A 21,906-nucleotide genomic window follows, 5' to 3' on the forward strand; every position below is an offset into this window, starting at 1 on the left:
AATCATGGCAATAATGGAGTATTTTTCATTATAAACTATGTTGTACAGCTTTTACAATCAAGTTTTTAATAGATCTAGAGAAATTAAATTGGAATTCTACCAACTTTTGTGCTTTTGACATCCCATGAAAACGATGTTAAAAAATGTCAAGGCTAATGCGCTAATCCCGTTTCTACTGAAGTACGGAGGAGATGGTATTAGTCCTGTTGTTTTTTAGGCCCTGATGTTCATTAGGTAGTAAAATTTGTATAGAAAAACATTCAGAAATATGCACTTTACTGTAATCCCTAATGCTAAATAGCAATTGAGTATAGATTAAATAGGTCCTGGCTGATGTTATCCTGAAGTCCTTGTCAAGAGAAATTCCCATGGAAATAGTAGAACCGTTCAAAGTCAGGAGGGTGAAATTGTGCTTTATATGAAAGAGGAAGCAATCATATATTGCTGATGTGTATATTAATACCGCTGAGAATGTATGCAGATATATATCTCTTAATATATTCAAACATCGTTTATTGATTGTATATGGCAAATAAACTCATACAATGAGTGTATAGATTACTTTGTATGCATAAACATACATATACTCAATCTCAGCATTATACATAAATATGCACCATGAATAATATAAGTCACCAGATTGGAAGATTTTAAACTTTTCCTTATATTTAAATGTACGAACTAATAATGTTATATTAATTTTTAGTATTGTCCTTTAATTGTATCCTTCTGTTTAATTTTGTGGGTATTTTTTATGAGGAGGTCTGCAATAGTGAAAAAGTGTATTTCTCAAATATATGAATTACTGCCAGTCTCAATACTTATTTGTCCACATTCTTCCTTGCTTTTAGTCCGTTCCACTACCAGCAGACTGCAGGAATCAGTTAATAATCCCTTACATCTTAATTAATAATATGAAATAAAAATTGAATATACAAAATAGAAACATCAGCCAAGCACATATAAATGCATGTTGCTGCCCTCAATAAGGTAATTTTTTAGTTACTTCCTATAATGTTTATTTATTCACAAATACAAGGAGAAATATGAATGCAGTTTAAATTTTAATTGGCATAACAGGCAATATTCTTTTTTTAGACATTTTGCAGGCAAAAATATTCTCATGTATAAAACAAATGCCTTATATAGTTTTACTTGCTAAGAATGGCAAAAGTATGTGTAAAATATACATCAAACACAAACTTCATGTGAATGAGCACAACTACACTACTTTTAGGTTTGTGTTCTAACTCTTAACTTCAAAAAGTTAACCTTACAGAGCTTTTTCAGAAGGTGGAAAAAACCCCACAAAAGTCCTTCCCTCAACCCACATATTAAAAATAATAATAGTTAAAAAAAAAGCTGCTTGCAAAAAAGTTTAGATTGCTGGCCTTGATTGCAAATTCAGACATTGAAAATTTGGAGCCTTCCTTCATCCAAATAATATATATTCATTCCCCACAGGCAGCAGTGATGGTTCTTGGGATAAAGAAAAACTTCAGTCTCCCCCCGCCCAAGGATCACAGGCCTCTGTTAACCACCCCAACTTGTCTGGACAGCATAATGTTCCAGTTAGCCATCCTCTCAACCCTCTTCAACAGAACCACCTTCTGCCAAATGGTACGGGTTGACATCTTTCAGCACTGACATCAGCAGTTTTCCAATTCCTGTCTTTATTTTGTGTTTATATAAATAGGCTATGAAAAATCAAAGATGTGGGGAATATTGGAGTACCTCCTTTAAAGTATTAAGCAGGGGAAGCGGAGACAATAAAGAACAAATACGTATGCAATAAAATTGATACTTAAAATAACTGCTGACCTGTGCATCAGTGACATAATAATGCATTGCTAAGGCACCTTACAGCAGATATTAAAAAAGATAATAAACAGTCATTGCTTCGCAATGATATCATACATTACACTGATACGAACAAACAAAGAGGCCTAATAGCCTCTTCTTGTGGCTAGAAATCCTCCATGGTTGCTAGTGATTTACCCATGCATATCCCAGAAGAGAACTGACACACAGCTGCTTTGTCCTGCAACATGAACCATCTTGTCACCCATCACTTGAATATTGTCCATCAGGAGAAAAAAAAGACAATATTTTAAAAAGATGCATAAACCTATTTCCTTTTCTTTTTCTTTTCCCCACCAGGATTGGAACTTCCTTTTATGATGATGCCCCACCCATTAATTCCCGTGAGCCTACCTCCAGCATCTGTCACAATGGCAATGAGCCAGATGAACCACCTTAGTACCATCGCCAACATGGCGGCGGCAGCACAAGTGCAGAGTCCTCCATCCAGAGTTGAGACATCTGTTATTAAGGTAACCATAAAAAAAGAGTTCTAGCACACCCACAATTGTCATAAATATTGTAAAGGTTTGTAGGTGTCAGATGTTACAAGGTAAGTCATAAAATCAATATATATGAGAAACCCAACTGTGGTAGCTCTGGGAACGCAGTAGGCTGCTGGTGGCCAGTGTTATCTTCTTAGTTCTTCTCCCTCTCTCTGAATCAGTATTAAAACAGTGCTTAGATTGAACCATTTTCATACAGAATACATAACTTTCTGATTTCTCATATTTCATTGTCTGTGGTCTAATGGCAACATTCCTTAAGATATCAAGGAAGAAATTACTCCTTTCTTAAATTAGAATACTGTTCTTCCAACTTTTAAACCTAAGCATTTGAACTGAAATGCTGCAAATTATTGGAAGAAAGCTGAAAGGCTTGATACTTTACCACTGCAGAACCTAAATTGCCCAATCCCAGAACAGAATGAAATAAGGTTGCACAGAACAAACCCAGTAATCTGCAGGCCAGAACTGTAGTATTGTAGAGATCCCTGAAAAATACCTGATATCTGAAATTGCTTACCCATTTTAGGTTTTGTTTGCTGCTTGTAAATTAATCTGGTTACAGCAGTTTTTAGCAGAGGCATGGAGTCTTCTCTCCTTCTGACTGAACATGACCCATTTTCATTTTAAAGGCATTTCTCCCTTACCAATAGATATTTATAATTTAATTTGACATTTATTCAGATAGGTACATTTTACCTGTTATCCTTCTTTAGTTCTAATAAATGAAGACACAGAAAGTAAACAAACTTTTGTGCTTTTATGTAACATTCATATGTTAGAAATAGACATGTGAAGGCAAGGTTATTTGGTATTTTAGGGTTGTGTTGGAAATCTGTCCATTAATGCAATTCCTTTGACAAAAAATAGGTAGACTTAAAATCTCTTGGACCTCTCAATTCAAGAGTTGCAAAAGTTTTGAAGTTTATCATGACTTAAGCAGAGTGAAGAGGTCTGACTTTATAGAGACATTCAGCGTGCTTATGCTCCTGTCCTCTTCAACCTAACAAGCCCATAAAAATAAGGAACCATTCAGTTAAATGTCAACAGATCTATGTTACTATTGAACTAGAAAAATATGGTCTGGTGGCCTAATTTAGTTACATGCTCTTTCAGCTGTAGGATCTCCTTTGGAAGCCTTCAGTGGCATCCCTTTCTCACCTTTTATGACATGGGAAGTTAAGACATTGGTTTGAGAAGAATTGTTTCTTTAGGTGCTATGCCAGCAAGGCTAGATTCCACGCCTAATGTCCATCCTGCTCGTACCTTGGGAATATAAACCCTCTGCTGCTAACTGTTGGATTACATGGTGATTTCTGCACCTTTGTTTTTCTATTTTCACTTGAGCAGTATGTAGTAAGAGCTACATGATACTGAAGTTCTCTGGAACATACGTGGTGCTCTATTTCATTCTAAATTTATGTTCTTAATTGGAATAGTGAACACTGGTATTACAGAGGTATCTAAAAAATGAGGATTGGGATGGAGCACATGCTAAATGACACCTGACAAGTATGAATTACTTTGGCAACAGAACTTTGTTTTACTGTTTTTCCTACTATTTTCCCTTTCTTCATCTTCTGTGAGTTGTTTGATTTCATATGAAAGAGTACGGAATTTGACCTTCATGAGCATTGGTAACCTTCTGTTTCTAAACTTTGATGAGCTGACTTCTAGCTTGTAAAGTTGATTTACAAGCTAGTTCTAGCTATTAAAGTTGCCTAAGTTACTGTGGCCTATATTTAAATATGTCTCTGTAAATGGGACCATACCCCAATGTGACCCCTAATCTTTTTCTCCAGTTACCAAAATCAGGTACAGTTGGAGTACAACATAGCTCCTGGGCTATGTAAAAATGGTTTCCTTTTGTGGAAAGCAAGTCCTGGTGTGTTCAGAGATCTTACCCATTATGAGAACTTTGCTGGACCCAGGAAGCACTTAACTGAGAAGTACTTCTGGCTCATCTGATCTAAACCTGTCTAGTAGGTTTAAAAGTATTGCACTCTGAAAGGGACACTCTGTCATCAGGTAACCATGTGTATTATTTTAATGATAGGTAGTGGCATACCAGAAAATTTTCCTTACCCCAGAGTTCCTTAACTTTTTTACAAGTTCATTCTTGTAGCTTATCTAGTTGGAAAGATGTTTTCATTATAATATAGGTGAAGATTTTGAAAGTACCTAGCAACTTTGGTTCTCTGTTTGAAACATTTTAACATCACTTTGTCGCTGGAAAATAATTTTTTTTTTTCAAAATCTTACTTATTTATGCATTTGTATTAATAATCTACACTATTTCTCTTTGTCATTTCTGAAAATTCAACTATCCTGTATTCATGCTAACAAAATCTGCATCATAGCTGACAACTTTTGTGCAGCTCCTGGCATAAAATCTTGTGCAAGTTATTTAACAAACTAGGTTTTGTGTTCCCATCTGGTTTGCACATAACCATAAATTAAAAAGATGTGGATTTACAATGAAGTGTTTTTAAATGGCCAATTTAACCTAAGTTCTATTTAGAAAAGTGTGCTTACTCAAGGGTGAAATACACATTTTTTAAAGTTTGCACGATTTAGTTAAAGTTTTGGGACATTTACACAGAACTCGATTGAGACACTACCTAAGTGGTGGTGTGACATCTTCAGTCAAGACCTGTGATATAGTGCCCACAACACACTTGTACTACAGGTAAATACCTAAGCACAAGCATTAATCTGCCATCCAAAACTCACTTCTAAATTTAAGAGCTTGCTGCACATAGTTATTTCAATAATACTGTAAGGCTAAGGAACTTACTCTTGCAGGACTTTCCTGCTCTTTCCTTCAGTCCCTTTGTGGTACAACGTACATCTAGATTTATGTCCTATGTTTTTGTCTATGGCAAATGAATACAGTCATGTGGATAGAGATAGCGTGGCCAAGTAATTATGTTCCTGTTTTTTAATACTGAACAGGTTTGAAACATAAACCCCAGCAACATAAAAGCATGAGGTCATTGTTAGGGGGATTTTCTTCCCATGAGCATGGACATAATGTCACTGGCAATTTACCTGTTCCTCACTATGCGTAGACAGAGGCTGTGATTTTAGTGTCCATTAAATTATATACACTGAGTAGTTGAACAGGAAACTCTCTAATCAGCATACTTTTTGAACCTTGCACTGGCAATGTAAAGCTTATGAATAATAACTCATACTAAAATCAAAATAAATATCTTGGAGAATAGATGTAAGTGAGAAGGTCAAACCTCCTTTTTCTTTATTTTTACAGGAATGGATAAATAGTGCAGTTGCTCTCTTTCACAAATCTGTTTGTTATTAGAATCATATCTTCCTTTTTTTTACTGCTACATTTTTAGACTTTTTGGTTTTGTTTTCATTATCTTCTGGCTCATTTTTTAAATCCTAATTTTACTTAAATATTTTTCCTCAGTGACAATGTTTCCACAAGTTGATTTGAAAAGTTTGTGAATCACTCATCTTGGAGTTCATAGTTGTAACCTGAAATGACAGTGTAGATTTGGAATTAAGAGTACAAGATGTTTACAAGTTTAAACTCAGCTTGAGAGTTAGAAGACCTATGAGAAATTTCTACGCTGAAAAGTAAATCAATAGTAACTTTATCTAATTAAGTAACAAAGAACTAAATTGAGTCTTAGAAAATCTGAGTGTTCAGATTATAAACAACCTGGTTCATTGGGTAGAAGAATTGCCTTTGTGAACAGTGCCATGGTAGATGACTTGCTGACCTTTCCTTCCAATTCACTGAGTTCACAGCTATTGCTGTTATCTTTAAACTCACAAAGCTTCAAATGCCTTTCTATTACTGGGCAATATTTCATTTCTTCATGATAAGAAGTTGGAATAAAGCTGAGATCATGTACTAACCAAACATTTTTTCCTGCTATGTTCAGGAGATGAGACAAAGACGAAATTACAAGGGAAGCCTTACAAAGCAACACCTTAGATTTGGCAGTGAACTCTGAGCTCTGAAATCTTCAGACTTATATTTCAGAGGAGTGTTGCGCCCTTTCAAACATGAGACGAACATTATATGTCTTTTTGTAATGGAATGTTTAGATATATGAGTTGGATGAATAAGAGGAGAGCAACAACAAGCAGGGACAGCAGATTGTGACAGCAATGAATTGCAGTGAGTGTGACAGCTGTGACCTGGGGATGCTTTAGACATGAGGTGGCTTTCATCACCTGCCCATGGTTTCAAAGGCTCAGCTTGTTAGCAGTTTCACTACATCAATTTTTTTCACTCAGCAGAAAGATATATGAAAATATAAAGGGCATACCTCACATTAACAGCAACTTGAAATAATTCTACACGGTAAAAGTTAGAACAGAGCAGCACACCAGAGTAAAAAATTGCACTTTATCCATATAATATTACTAATACTTACAGAAAGAATTAAGAATAAAGCAGAAGAAACCAACACCTCCAGCTGAAAAAGTGATCAGTGGCACAGTATTTTTCCACTGCATATTAAATACATGAGACTAAATTTTGCTAATTCTCTAAATTTATCACAGTACTGGTTGCATTATACTTGATTATAAGGTTATGTCTTCCTGCTACACAATAGCAGAAATTTACTATTAGTTTATTTAACCAAGGTAGCTACTGACAGATTTTTTTTTTAAATATCCTGTTCTGACATGAGATTTCATTTTAATGTTCATTCACTTTTTGTTTTTTCATTGGCAATATGTGTGTGTTCCTCTTGGTGTAATTTAATGTTCGTATATTTTTCGCCTGTAATTGTTGCCCAAATGTCCAAATAATAGCCAAAGAAGAAATATGACACTGCCATACAAAAATGACAGAACAGAGTACATTTAAATGTCTCACATCAGAGTGGTGGTGAGCAAGTTCAGAGAGTGGACCTGAAGAAATGCGCTCTAAAAGGAAAATGAGCAAGTTCACTTCAGGGAGGGGATGGGCAGCAAAGGGACTGTAGAAGCTTCAACTTAAGTCTTCAGTAACTGCTGTGTGAGCAGCCTTGAGTTTAGTGCAGACTTTTAATACCAAAAGATACTGGCCATCATAAGATGTTTCAGTGTAGAAGAGTTTACTCGTACCTTATTTTCCAATACCAAAGATTTTAATACCAAAAGATACTGGCCATCATAAGATGTTTCAGTGTAGAAGAGTTTACTCGTACCTTATTTTCCAGTTACAGAAATGACAACGTTTTTTATAGGATTAGATAAAGTATTTCTCAAAATTGGCTGGCACACTGTCCTGTAGAGACAGGGACCATAGGAAGCACCTTGAAAGTACAATTAGACATCCTGGGTAGAAAACCCTTCAACTTTGCTGTTATTATCAGTGAAGTAGAATTTTCCTGTACTATAAACTTGAGCAAACTGCCAGAAATGTCAATGTTTCAGATGTTACTGTAAAATCTTGAGATGTGCCTGTCTTCATGCGTTGAGTAAAATTACATCTAAAGCCTATGTTAAAGGACCATCACCGAATTACAAAAGACATAAGACTACCATCAGGAAATACCAGAATGCCTCTACAATCTTAATGTGACAGCATTCCATCCATATAGTATGGTGCAATTTTAATTTCACTGTCACATATGTTATGTTTCCACAGAACCCCTACCTCATTCAGTTAATGGTTAGTTATTCCGTATTTGAATTTTTTTAAATCGGTGTCTGGCCCAGTCTTATTTAACTTATGTTACCTGAATCCTGTGATGAATGCTGAAGTTTTCTATGGACACTTCTGTGCCTTACAGGAAAAGTATTATGTGAACAGTGGTAGATACATAGTTGGCCCATTCCTATGAATCTGGGTATGCTATACACATTTTACAGAAAGGGAATGAGAACAAAATTAATTATATCCCAAATTGGCAGAAATGCCCTTTTTGGATGGCTAACCTGAAAAACACCTTACTTCTCAGATAACCTATTACTTCTACAGACATTTTTGCATTCAAAACAGAAATTTTGACATTACTTTAAAGTGATTTTTTGAATGCGTAGAAAAACATACTATACACAAGTGCATGAAGAGTGAAGCTGCTTTCATTTCCTCATTATCTGATACATGAAGCAAAATCAAGTTTTCTTGTTTGTGTAAGGAGAAATTTGATGTAATATAAAACATTTAAAGAGTAAAAAGTAATTACTCTACAATAAATATTCTAGAATAAAAATAAGACCATTTATCAGCTCCTAAAACATCTAGTTTTATGTATTGGGAAAGCAAACATGGAAATTATGATATACCTATAAATGTTGAAGTGTATAATAATCCACATTAATATTTCATTTCCTTTTTATAATGACTGCAGAATATCTGATATCTTAAAACTATTTGTATGAACGTGCACATAACAGAGAAAATCTCCAGGTTGGTCAGAATAACTTTTTTGGGGGTTTTGTATTTACGTTAATATAAATATATATATGCACAATTAATTCAGTTTCTTCCTTTAGCATGAGAAGATCTTAGGTCAAAGTGTTGCTGAACTTTATTACAGCTTAATCATCTTTATATTAGAGGACACTGTGTCCCATCTACATGATTAAAATTATTTATTTTAATTTTTAATACAGTTTTTTTTTAAATTAGCTTAGAGGATGGTTACTGTATATCTGGTGGTTTATAACTCAGAAAAAATGTATCTTTTTTAATATTATGCGATCATAGAATGGTTTGAGTTGGAAGGGACCTGAAACATCATCTAGTTCCAGCACCTTCCATAGAGCAGGTTGCTCAAAGGCCCATCCAACCTGGCCTTGAACAATTCCAATGGATTGGGCATCCACAACTTCTCTGGGCAGCCTGTTCCAGTGCCTCACCACACTCATAGTAAAGAGTTTCTTCCTTGTATGTAGCTGAAATTTACCCTCTTTCAGCTTAAAGCCATTACCCCTTGTCCTATCATTACATGCCCTTGTAAAAAGTCCCTCTTGTAGCTTTCTTGTAGGTCCCCTTCAGTTACTGGAAGGCCGCTATAAGGTGTCCCCCAGAGCCGCCTTCTCTCCAGGCTGAACAACCACAACTCTCTCAGCCTGTCTTCATAGGAGAGGTGCTCCAGCCCTTTGATCATCTTCATGGCTCTCCTCTGGTCTCACTCCAACAGGTCCATGGCCTTCTTATGTTTGGGGTGCCAGAGCTGAGTGCAGTACTCCAGGTGGGGTCTCACCAGAGTGGAGTAGAGGGGCAGAATCACTTTCCTCAACCTGCTGGCCACTCTTGATGCAGCCCAGGGTACAGTTGGCTTCCTGGGCTGCAAGCAAACATTGCCAAGTCGTGTTGAGCTTTTCATCAACCAATACCCCCAAGTCCTTCTCCTCAGGGCTGCTCTCAGTCTACTCTCTGCCCAGCATAGTATTTGTGTTTGGCATTGCCCCGACCTATGTGCAGGACCTTGCACTCGGCCTTATTGAACTTGAAGTTTGGATGGGCCCACCTCTCAAGCCTGTCAAGGTCTCTCTGGATGGGATCCAGCATATTGATTCCCTCCAGCATGCTGACTTCAGTACAAAGCTTGGTGTCATTGACAAACTTGCTGAGCATGTCCATGTATCCAACAATGATAAGCAGCGGCAGGCCCAATACTAGACCCCTGAGAAATGCCACTCATCACTCGTCTCCACTTGGATATAGATCCGTTGACTGCAACTCTTTGAGTGCGACCATCTGTCCAATTCCTTATCCATCAAGTGGTCCATCCGTCAAATCCATGTCTGTCTAGTTTAGAGACAAGGATGTCGTGTGGGCCAGTGTCAAATGCTTTGCACTAGTCCAGGCAGATGGCGTCAGTTGCTGTTCCCTTATCCACCAACACTGTAACCCCATCATAGAAGGCCACCAAATTTTTCAGGCATGATTTTCCCTTAGTGAAGCCATGTTGGCTGTCACCAATCACCTCCTTATTTCCCGTATGCCTTAGCATAGTTTCCAGGATCTGCTCCATGATCTTGCTGGGCACAGAGGTGAAACTGAATGGCCTGTAGTTCCACAGGTCTTCCTTTTTTCACTTTTTAAAAGTGGGGGTTATGTTTCCCCCCTTCCAATCAGTGGGAACTTCAACAGACTGCCGTGACTTCTCAAATATGATGGATAATGACTTAGCGACTTCCTCTGCCAGCCCCCTCAGGACCTGTGGATACATCTCATCAGGTCCCATGGACTTGTGCAGCTTCAGCTTCTTTAGATGGTCTCGAACCTGATCTTCTCCTACACTGGGAGTTTCTTCATTCTCCCAGTCCCTGCCTTTGCCTTCTGTTACTTGGGTTGTGTGGCTTGAGCACTTGCTGGTGAAGACTGAGGGAAAAAAGTCATTGAGTACCTCAGCCTTCTCCATATCCCAGGTAACCAGGTCTCCTGTTTCCTTCCGGAGAGGGCCCACGTTTTCCTTAATCTTTCTTTTATCACTGATGTACCTATGGAAGCTTTTCTTGTTGCCCTTGACATGCCTGGCCAGATTTAATTCTATCAGAGCTTTATCTTTCATAACCTGATCTGTGGCTGCTCATATAATTTCTCAGTATTCCTTCCAGGCTACCTGCCCTTGCTTCCACCCTTTGTAGGCTTCCTTTTTGTGTTTGAGTTTGTTGAGGAGCTTCTTGTTCATCCATGCAGGCCTCCTGGTGTTTTTGCCTGAATTCCTCATTGCTAGGATGCATCGCTGCTGAACTTGGAGGTACTTGATTATTAACCAGCTTTCTTCAGCCCCTCTTCCCTCCAGGGCTTTATCCCATGGTATTTTACCAAGCAGATCCGTAAGAATCCAAAGTCTGCTCTCCTGAAGTCATAGGATCATAGAATGGTTTGAGTTGAAGGGACCTTAAGGATCATCTAGTTCCATGTAGTCCAGGGTAATGAGCTTGCTGTGCACCCTCCTTGCTGCCCTAAGGATCCTGAACTCCACCATTTTGTGGTTACTGCAGCCAAGACTGCCCTTGAGCTTCAAATTCCCCAAAGCCCCTCCTTGCTGGTGAGAACCAGGTCCAGCATAGCACCTCTCTTTGTTGACTCCTCTATCACTTGAAGAAGGAAGTTATCATCAACGCATTCCAAGAACCTCCTGGATTGTTGATGCCCTGCTGTGCTGTGCCTCCAACAGATATTGGGGTGGCTGAAGTCCCCTGTGAGGACCAGGACTTGTGAATGTGAGGCTGCTCTTATCTGTCTATAGAGGGCCTCATCTGCTTGGTATTCCTGGTCAGCTGGCCTGTAGCAGACCCCCACTATAATGTCACTGGTCCTTGCCCTCTCTTTAATCCTGACCCATAAGCTCTCGGTCAGCTCCCCATCCATCCCCAAGCGGAGCTCCATGCACTCCAGCTGGTCATAGACATAGAGGGTGACACACACCCCTCGTCTCCCCTTCCTGTCCTTCCTAAAGAGCCTGTATCCTTCCGTTCCAACACTCCTGTCATAGGAGCCATCCCACCTCGTCTCTGTGATGCCAATAAGATCATAGCCCTGCAGGCATGCACATGTCTCTAACTCCTCTTGTTTATTCCCTATGCTATGTGCGTTTGCATAGAGGCATTTAAGTTGGGCCCCCGATGAAGCTGACTTACTGGCTGGGGGGGGGGGGGGGGTTGTTTTGGGGGTGTTTTGTTGTGTTTTCTCTGTGGTGCTCTTCAGGTGCTCTTCTGCTGACCTGTGATCCTTCTCCAGTCTTGGAGCATCTGTTGCTGGCAGTGGCATCAAACTGGTAGGAGTGGGATGGATTGAGTTTCCCCTCCCCTGGCAACATTAGTTTAAAGCCCTCTTCACCAGCTTGGCAAGCCTATGACCAGAGATGCTCTTCCCCTTCTCTGAGAAATGGACCCCACTAGCTCGCAGTAGACTAGGTTTCTCAAAGTGAGTCCCATGGTCTAAGTAGCCAAGCCCCTGGCTGTGGTTATTTGTTTTAACGTGTGTTTCTGAGGTGCAGTTTGAAACTAATAGCAGCCATATGGTCATATGAATTAATTTGTGTCATGTGAAATAGATACCTACAGATAACACATGACACAGAGAAGGTAGTACAATTTTTGCTGTTTGTCAATTTGCATATTCACATGTGTAACAGGGAACTATGTATGTGGTGTAAGATTACTTTGATGCAAAATGGCCATGAGGCCAGCTACAATGGATGGGATTAATTTTGCTGTCTTCTAGGGCATATTTAATTGGACCTATTTTAGACAGCTACTTTAGAGTGAGCTGAGTTGTACCTTGGAAACATAAATACATGGGTAAAAAATGAGCCTAGGTTGACTAGCTCAGATGTAGGCATTTGTACTGTAGACAACAACATTTAGTCAGATGAATTCATGGTGTTTGGCTGGATGTACGGTTTAGATTGACTTTGAGGGGTGAATTCCCGCTGCTGCTTCTTAAGCTCAGTTCTGAACTGTCAACACCTTGGATGCTGCTCAAGTGTTGCCAGGAGACCGAGGTTCTTTCTCAGTGTTGATCATAATCTGCTTTTGTTTATTTTTGTTTGTTTGTTTGTTTGTTTGTTTTAATCGCCGTAATGGCCCAGTCCTGTGAAACCCACTTCCTGGCTAGGTTACTGTACTTTATGTACTGCCCACGATTCCCAAGGATTTGATTATCTGTTTTTGAAGTACAGTTAAAGGATTACTTGGGAGTCTCCTGTTTGGAGTTCTTGTCAGTTAAAATCAAGCAAAGCCAGTCTTTTTGTCTGTTGATCTCTCTCTACATTTTATGTGATAAGTTATCAGTATTCTTGTGATGGTAGAAGGTAGAATCAATGAAAAATTGCAGAGGTAAAAGTAAAATGGAAATGAAATTAACTTAAACTGGTCCAAAAGATAAATAAGTTCCAGATATTCACTAACAGAGAAAAAAAGATATGGAAATATAATGGATTATGTTCTTTATAAGAAATAGATCTACTATTTAAAACAATATTGCAATTAATGACAACACAAAACATTTGAACTGCTGAATTTTGATTAGGATTAGAAGTGTGTCTGTAAGAACAACATGAGAAAGATGACAAGTGCAGCAGTGGGAAGTCAGCAAGATCTTTAGCAAGCTAGTGATACTACGCAGATAAGGAAATAGAAATGAAAACTTATAGCATTCAGTCAGTTTGATAACACACATTTTATAGTAGTGATTGGAGAAGTTAGGAAATAATTATTAGCCCAACTAATATTGTAATTCTTAGGAGTAAACATTAATTTGGAGTCTCATAGCATTTTAGGCTAACGCTGAAGGAAAAATAATACTGTAAAAGCAACGTATCCTGCTTTCAGGGAGCAAAAAAGATACCCAAGTAGTTAATTTCTTTCACTCATTCAACTAATACTATGTCAAATAAGAATGCCATTTTACAAGAAAGCCATTCCTGGAATACTTCTCACACAAGTTCAAAATAGGTCAGGAAGGAACTGAAGAGTAAGAAAGAAATCTGTGTTTTGGTCATTGTGAAAGAGATTATTATTATTTTACCACAAAAAGGACTGGAAGCCAGATGCCTTCCCAGAAAGGATAGAATATTTCCTGATTAAATGCTTTTTTTTTTTTTAAATTAACAGTGTATGAAACAGTGTGTGCCATATATCCTTTCCCCAGTGTGAAGTTACCTGAACTACTGAAAAGTATGACACTGAAAATAAGTTATTTTATCCTCTGCACTTCAGTGACTTAAAACAAAACCATCCTTAATAGAGTTTGTTCAACACTGAAGAGCATCAAGACAGCTGAATAGTTTTAATAGCAATACACCTCTACAGCTATACTTAGTTGCATGTCTAGAGCTCAGTCCATGACTAAAATTAAAGGATGACTAAGCCCAAGAGATGAGTCTTATGGAGAAGCAAACTAGAGCAAAGGAAAAAGATGAGACTGAAAATACCTGTAGGAGCAAAATATGCAGGAGATGAAGGCTGTGCATGGATAACCGGCTGGTTATTGGAGGTAGGCATATTCAAACTTTGTCAGAAAGATTTTGGAATTTTGTCACTAAGGAGCAGGAACTGACAAAGAATAAGTGAATGTTTGTGGAAAGACTGAGGTGGTGAGAATCTAGAAGATATCACTTCCTTGATTTTCCTTTTAGGAGCAGAAGGATTAATCCTACACGTATTGCCTGAAATGTCTTCTCTTGGATAGTGATATAGGGACCAACAGATGAACACCATCAAGTTTACACTTTAGTATGTTTTGAGGAAGACTTTTGGTAATGAGGCGCTTTTCAAACAAAGAAAACATGCTGCTGGAGCAGAAAGAAAGGAGGTAAAAAAAGAGATTAATATTGAATAGCTATCTTTGTGACCTGGTAAGGAGAAAAAATACATGTATGATATAGGGAAGAAAGTATTTATGGTCTTCTGGATACCATTACTGATATATTAAGATAAACCTTAATAGAAAGGTACTTAAAAGGAACTTTTGGAATGAGATGTAACAGTATGGTCTTTATGCAAAGAGCTGTTTGAAAAATGTGGAAAAGGTTGATAAGTACATCAAGACACTTCTCTAAAAGAGAAACTTTTAGGAGAGACTGAGACAGTGTTACGTTGTGGGTGGTATGTGGTATTCTGGAAGAAAATTGGAGTGATTTCTAATTCTAGAGACAACTTCAATCTCATAAGTTAGAGTCTGTGACAATTAAAATCTCCTACCTGTTCTTTACAAGACAAAAAAAAAAAAAGCCTTGTGCCACAGGAGCAATTCTGTTATTTATGAAATTGGCTTGATACTGAGGGTGTGTAACTTGTAATGCCAGTGGAGTAAGAGTACTGGAAAAGTCATTGCAGCTCCCTAAAGTGAGAGTTTCATATATTGTAGGAGCATTTTTGGAGGAAGTATTAAATGTCAGATTCTTAAATTCTTAGGATTAATGATTTGGATCAGACTGTAAAGAGCACTAAGATAACATGCTCCAAATTTGGCCCTTAAGAGTGTGTTGTCCATTGTTTAGTATAGTCTCCGGTTCTGATGCCTAATTGAGAGCCTTACTGATTTTGAAAAGTTGGTCAACCATATGTTAAATTGCTACATATGCCCTAAATTGTTCACACTCCTTTTTACTTGTGGGTACTTGTAGAAACAAATAGGGAAGCAAAAAATGAAGAAAAAAGGTGGCTAGTGAGGATTATGTTAGTGAGGCAGCACATCTTCTTTAGGTCCTGTCTGGTGGACCTGGTGTGGACATCTCAAAACCTTTCAGCAGCTCAAATGGCTCAAATGTGAGTAGCTGAATTGAGCCATTGATATCTAGTTTTGGAGGAGGCTCCATTGACTTTATTGTCAACGACTCAATTGACTGAAATGGGAGACACTTACCTCCAAGGTGGGCCCCTTCATGTGGTATCCTAATTACAGGTGTCCAAAGTTTCATCTCTAGCTCATGCATCAAAACTGCATTTAGAAACTTACAATCAGATGTGTTGGTTTCAAACTGAACCCTGCACAGCTTCTGCCTCATACTTAATTTTAGCAAAGTTACTCAGATTCTATTTATGTAATTATTTATTTGTTGTTTGTTTGTTGGGTGACAATGAACCTCATTACAGTACAAGCCAACACCAGGTTCTCTAGAGATATCTTTAATTAAGTGGAATTGAGTTTGTCCTGGGAGTGGACAAGTTTTAGGAAAAATGCTGGACAGTGGACAGTATAACAGGTGGTTTCTATTGTTAGGATTATAACACAGTAAATCCTGTTTCTCTGCTGTGTCATGTAGACTTACTTGTACAAAAGTGGTATTTTGCAGAAGTTACAAAATAGCTCTGACCATCTGAGTTATTTACTGAGCACATTTTTGCAGATTTCCTTTTTTAAAAAATTTCAAAGAGAGGTCTAAATCTAAAGTTAATAGACAAAACAGACAAAATCCATCTTTTCTACACAAAATCTGTAGTAAGGGAGACAGCTTATATTGATATTCCAGCACCATTAGTTTATCACTATGACTTTTTAGAGCTACAGAGTATTTCAATTTATTATAAGTAGCATTTCCATTTATTATTGCAGCTAGTTTTGATAAATACAAAAAATTGCTATAGACTAGCTATTATTGCTATTATTGATTCTGGAAGTATGAGGCAAGGATATAAAAAACGTGTTAAGGTATTAAATTAATTTCTTTTCTATTTCTGCATGGTTCAATCCCATGTTTTGTTGGGGCACTGGGTGTGAATTGATAAAGCCAGTATATATAGTTTTCTTGTAGAGTTTGTCTGCTACGTCATATTATATGTGAACAAAATTAATTATCTGTTTTGTTTGTGCAGTAATTATATTTTGTTGTCCTGTGCATTCCTTTTGCTCTCTCCATCTTATAATACGTGCTGTAAAAGTGCACATAAATAAATAGGATAAACAAATTAAGCTGTTTAAATAAATTAATTTACTCTGCAGCTCTGTATTCAAATCTTATGTGCTCACTGGATTTCATTTTAATGAAACCCTTCTAAGAACAATACATTGTATGCCAAACAGTGAAATTATATATTAAATGAATGATTAAATATAGCATGTTCCAATTTATACCAAATCTGTACGCTGTGCATGCTTAAATCCTCCTAAATCTAAAGAAATAAATCTACTACATTCTGGAAACATCTGCATTATAATCCTCCTCTTGAATACCCAGTTCATGGACATATAAACACAATCAAAGTCATAATAAGCCTAAAGCTATGATGCAGTTAAACTATCCTCATCAATGTTTTTGACTTAAAAACCCGAGACCATTAAAGTGGAATCCACTTAAATGTCTTGAAACACTGCTCTGAAAGGTCTTCTCCTGCTCCATTAATAGGCACATTGAATCCCTTTCCAGTCAGAATCTCAAGTTTAGCAAATATTTATTATAAAGCTTACCTGGAAGAATCTATCGATTCCTGTAGATGATCATGTTGCTAGTTTCATAGGAATGCATTCAGTGAAATAAATATTCGCCTAGCTACTGTGCATGAAAAATAATAACTGCTACAAAAGCAGTTTGTGGTGTGAGGAATGTGATGCCCTTTTCAGGAAAACTTTTAGCCATTTTCAGCAGCAAATTTTCATTAAATACATACTAATTGTATTATTTCATTACCAAAAGCTTTTATTGACTTGAATGTATACATTTTTGTTTGTTATTTTTGGTTTGGGTTGTTGGTTTTTTTTTCATTGAGTCAGGTTTTCAATTATCAAAACGAAAAAACACCCAACAACAAAAAAACCCTAGTTTAATATTTTCAGTCCCTCCAACACATTTCCCTTATAGGAACTATTTATTTTTATCACTATTTGACCAAACCAACCTAACGCAGACATATTTTAGCAGTGACATAGAGTCTTGGGAGCTATTAGCAATAAAAAGGAAATGGCAAAGACACAGAATTTTCTAGAAAGGACTATTCTGCACTCAGCTCCCTTTGTTTATTGTTTCTGTCAAAGTTCTGTGTAAATATTAGATATATCTATCTGCTACATACTGATGGTTCTCACGTAGCAGAAGTGCTGTTCAAACCATCACAGTCCTCATGCTCTAATTTTCAAAATCAAGGAAGATCTTGAAGTGCATCGTAGCCCCTCCTGGCTGCTATGCCCGGCTTCTCCCTGGATCGAAAAACATGAACGGGCATTTTTCCCCATTTTGAAGTAGTGATATGGACACACTCTTCAAAAAAGTCTGTTTCATTCCAGGTTGGTGCTCCATGGTATAAGCAGACATTCGGACTTTCATCAGCCATGTTATAAGTATAGGTTCAGGAGGGAGATTATATTTTCTTGATGATCCATAGCAGTTCTATAAGATCTCATTGCTCAAGAAGCCCCTTTGAAATTAAGATGTGGAGTGAAATTCAGCATAACCTAAAACAACAGTGTCTAGTTTTTATTTATTTACAGAAGTACATAATTTCTCATCCTGTAAGGCTAATGTCTATAAGCAAGTAAACAAAATGGTATTTCCAATTCAACAGCTTGTTGATACAAACAGGGAAAATAAATCCCAAAAGGAAAAGAAACCCCTTATTTTTATAAGTAGTCCAGAAGACAATTTAAAAGCCTGACAGGATGAGCAGTGCTCATGTTGCATACTCAAATGTAAGGTCTAATGTCCTAAAATTGCTAAGTTTCCTTTGAGAACACTCTGCAAACCTTAACAGAGAAAAGAATACGTTGTGATTTAGGACAGAGATTCAGTTTAGCATACTGATATTTGGAAACCACAGAGACTTAGTTTAACATTACCTTTTTTTGCAATTATTTTTTGTGGGGTCTAGGAACGTGTTCCAGACAGCCCTTCTCCTGCTCCTTCTCTTGAAGAGGGCCGAAGACCTGGCAGCCATCCATCCTCTCATCGAAGCAGCAGTGTGTCCAGCTCTCCGGCACGGACCGAGAGCTCTTCAGACAGAATCCGTAGGTCACATTTTTTTCCTTGTCACCACTTTAAATTTGATTAGGTGCAGCTGGTTTTTCTAATCAAAATGCCTTCGTCTTAAACAGATCTCATATGTATCATGTTTGGAAGTTCAGCTGCAATAACTATCTCCCAACATTATGTTCCCCAGTTTACAGTATCATAATATCTGATGCTACATTAACGGGTACTGATATAAACTGCCATCATGTCATATTAAACATAAAGATATGAGCTATGAAATACAGAATTGCAGCTGGGAAGCAATTTGCTAGATTAGTTTTAGAACGGAACATATAGTGTAAACATTTTTTAAAAGAAATGGAGTTTTATTTAATCTGGTTACTCTGGTTTGATTTTTAAATTGAATCTGACTTCATAAACAACATTTTACATGGTAGGATTGCTTGGTAAAGAGAAGAATTAGGTTAAATCAATTAAAAATGTTCATACTTTAAAAAATTTTTAAATAGAAAAAATTGCAAAGGTGAGAAATATGATTCAGAGAGTATTATTACTTCATAGCTCACGAGGGGTGGAGTGAAATTAAACCGTGGTGTTTCAGGGTAATACCATCTTTATCAAGGCTCAATGTACAGGATGTAAATTACATGGCAAAGACCCTGAATTCTATGATATTCCAGTGCAACAGTCTGGAAATTAAGGTTTTAAACACATATTGTTTTATGGTTATTTACTTAAATTCATATTACACTTGTCCATTCCTTTTATTATTTCTCTGTGCAGGTTTTTGTGTTTTTAAGGTGTCTTTCCACAGTGGAATTTGTTAGTATGTGAAAATGGAGGATTTGGCATGCAGACAGAAAGCTGTGAAATAGCTATACAAAATACACATGTTGATTAGATGCAGCACATGCATCTTTTTAGACTACTTCTTTTCAGGCTCTCCGCAGACTCAGGAAGCTGACTCTTCATTGACCTTCAGATGAAAGATCTTTCATTACTATGTGATGAAAAATGACTTACCAAAGAAAATAAATGAGACTTGACCATGACAAGCTGAAAATTCTGTTTTCTTATCACTTGGATGATTCAAAGTGCAGATTAAACTGGCATCCCATATACTGTGACCTATCTGTTTCCCGAGGTTTTTATGAGTTCATAACTAAAGTTCTGGAAGAAAAACTCACAACCCTGTGTTTTTAAATTTTTTTTTTAATTTATTGAATAGTGGGTTTTTTTTACAACCGTTGATGACCTTTTCTATTGTTCTCTAAATAAAAAAGTTAATTAAATTGAGAGCTACTTATTGTTTTTGCTAAGGAATTACAATTTTTTTAGAAGAAATGGTACTATTCAGATTACTCTGCTTACTTACCAGCAGAGAGGAGTGGGACCTTTGCATGTTGTTCTTCCAATGTGAACATAACAGAGTTCCTTAAATACTGGATCACTTCAGTAACTTACTTATTTGTAAAATAACTCTTCTTTCTCCTATCTGATTTGTTAATATCACACTTGATTCTTAAGTACATCTGCTTTTGTGGTGCCAGCAAGAGTAAGATGACTACTACAGAAATATGGGTTACATATGAAAATATGCTTCATTGAAAATGGCATAAGCTTCTTGCAAATATGATTTTTCAGGGTAAAAGCAGAGGGCTACAAACTACCTTATACGGGTTTCTGAGGTGTGTTTGAGACTCATGGAGGTCTGTTTGAGAACTGTTGGAATGAGCTTTTCAAGGTATCTGATGAGCAAATAAGCAACTCTGCTGTTGCATGGTGTATTTTGAAAAACAGTGTTTATCACCTGGAAGGCCACACTGCTTAATTTAAGTAAGTTAGGAACTGAATATTGGGAACATTAATATACAAGAGTTCCTATACAACTAATAAAAAAAAAAATCAGTAAGTATCTCACGTAGAACCTTCCATGCTTTTCTGGTTTGCTTCATTTTGCATTTCTGTTCTTGTTAAATAAACAAGAAAATGTTTTCAAATATCTAACTTTGTCTTAAGATACTGAACTCTTCTTTTTAAAATGCGTTGTTTTAAACCAGAACTAACAGGAAGGTGCTCTCCTGCTGTGTGGATACTGATAGCAATAATTAAGTAACTTTGTGATTGTTAGAATTCTTGTATAATTAAGAGGAAGAGCATATAAAATAAGTAGAAGAGTGTATTGTTAATATGATGGCCGATTTTCTTTCTGCCTGTGCTTGTGTCTACCAGCTGTCCATCAGAATGGGCTATCTATGAACCAAATGCTGATGGGTTTGTCACCTAATGTCTTGCCTGGACCTAAGGAGGGTGATCTGGCTGGTCATGACGTGGGACATGAGACAAAAAGAATACACATTGAGAAAGGTAATCTGAATATTATGATTCTACTTTATTCTACTTTATTCTACTTTATTCTATAATATTATCATTCTGCTTTCTTATACACTATTCTGTTTCAGTGTAAAACAAGTACTCTCTCAACAGCTAAATGGTATTGTGATTGTGATTTTTATATTTTTAATTTGTTTTTTTGTTTCACAAATTAAATTATAATAGGATGATAGCTTTCTTGGTTCTTCGACTTTGTGGTCCTTGAGATTAATGAACAGTATTTATACGAGGGAGGAATTTCATAAATATTACAAAGAAGGATGAGTGAAAAACAGTTTTATATTACTATTGTGTCTCTGACCCTTCTACAACACTCTTTAGGTATTAAGTTTCTGTCTCCATCCAGCTGACTTTAATGACCTACTTCCCAAAGGGACTGAGCACCGTGAAAATTAGTCCATGTGTGCAAAAAGGAAAAAGGCTAATACCAAGCCATTAAATTAGGGAATTGCATAAAATGAGGCTGGTACACATTATATAATGGGATTTAAATTTAATTGACTAGATGACCAAAGTGTTTGATCTAGGTGAATAGTCCACATGCACTTATGCTGATTATGACACCATTTCATCTCTGTTGGTATTCAAAGTTAAGTTCCTGCTCAGGGTTGTTATAGAGGGTTTTGGAGGGGTAGTGGGGGGATTTTAAAAGGTACATTTCATGTTATATTTACTTAATATATATGAATTTTAAATATTATAGGCTAGAAATATTTTGGTTAAAGAGAGGTAAGAAATATGACATATTCTTTGAAAAAATAATCTTTGGACTTATCAGAAAAATCAGTTCTTAGAGCACAATGAGAGGA

At 36.9% G+C, this 21,906-nt stretch overlaps 1 protein-coding gene across 1 annotated transcript in view; it reads left to right on the plus strand.

The window, feature by feature from the left end:
* LOC104621218 (dachshund homolog 1-like) overlaps positions 1-21,070 on the plus strand; it is a gene marked incomplete at both ends in the record, with an annotated part of 76,137 nt that extends 55,067 nt beyond the window's left edge. The window contains 4 exons of the mRNA XM_010287646.1: positions 1,465-1,620; positions 2,161-2,333; positions 18,603-18,738; positions 20,936-21,070. Of these exons, the coding sequence (XP_010285948.1) occupies positions 1,465-1,620; positions 2,161-2,333; positions 18,603-18,738; positions 20,936-21,070 (600 nt within the window). The remainder of the gene's footprint in view (positions 1-1,464; positions 1,621-2,160; positions 2,334-18,602; positions 18,739-20,935) is intronic.
* Between the last annotated feature and the right edge of the window lie 836 nt (positions 21,071-21,906).

Source organism: Phaethon lepturus, unplaced genomic scaffold (genome assembly GCF_000687285.1).
Source record: "Phaethon lepturus isolate BGI_N335 unplaced genomic scaffold, ASM68728v1 scaffold6795, whole genome shotgun sequence".
Classification (NCBI taxonomy): Eukaryota; Metazoa; Chordata; class Aves; order Phaethontiformes; family Phaethontidae; genus Phaethon; species Phaethon lepturus.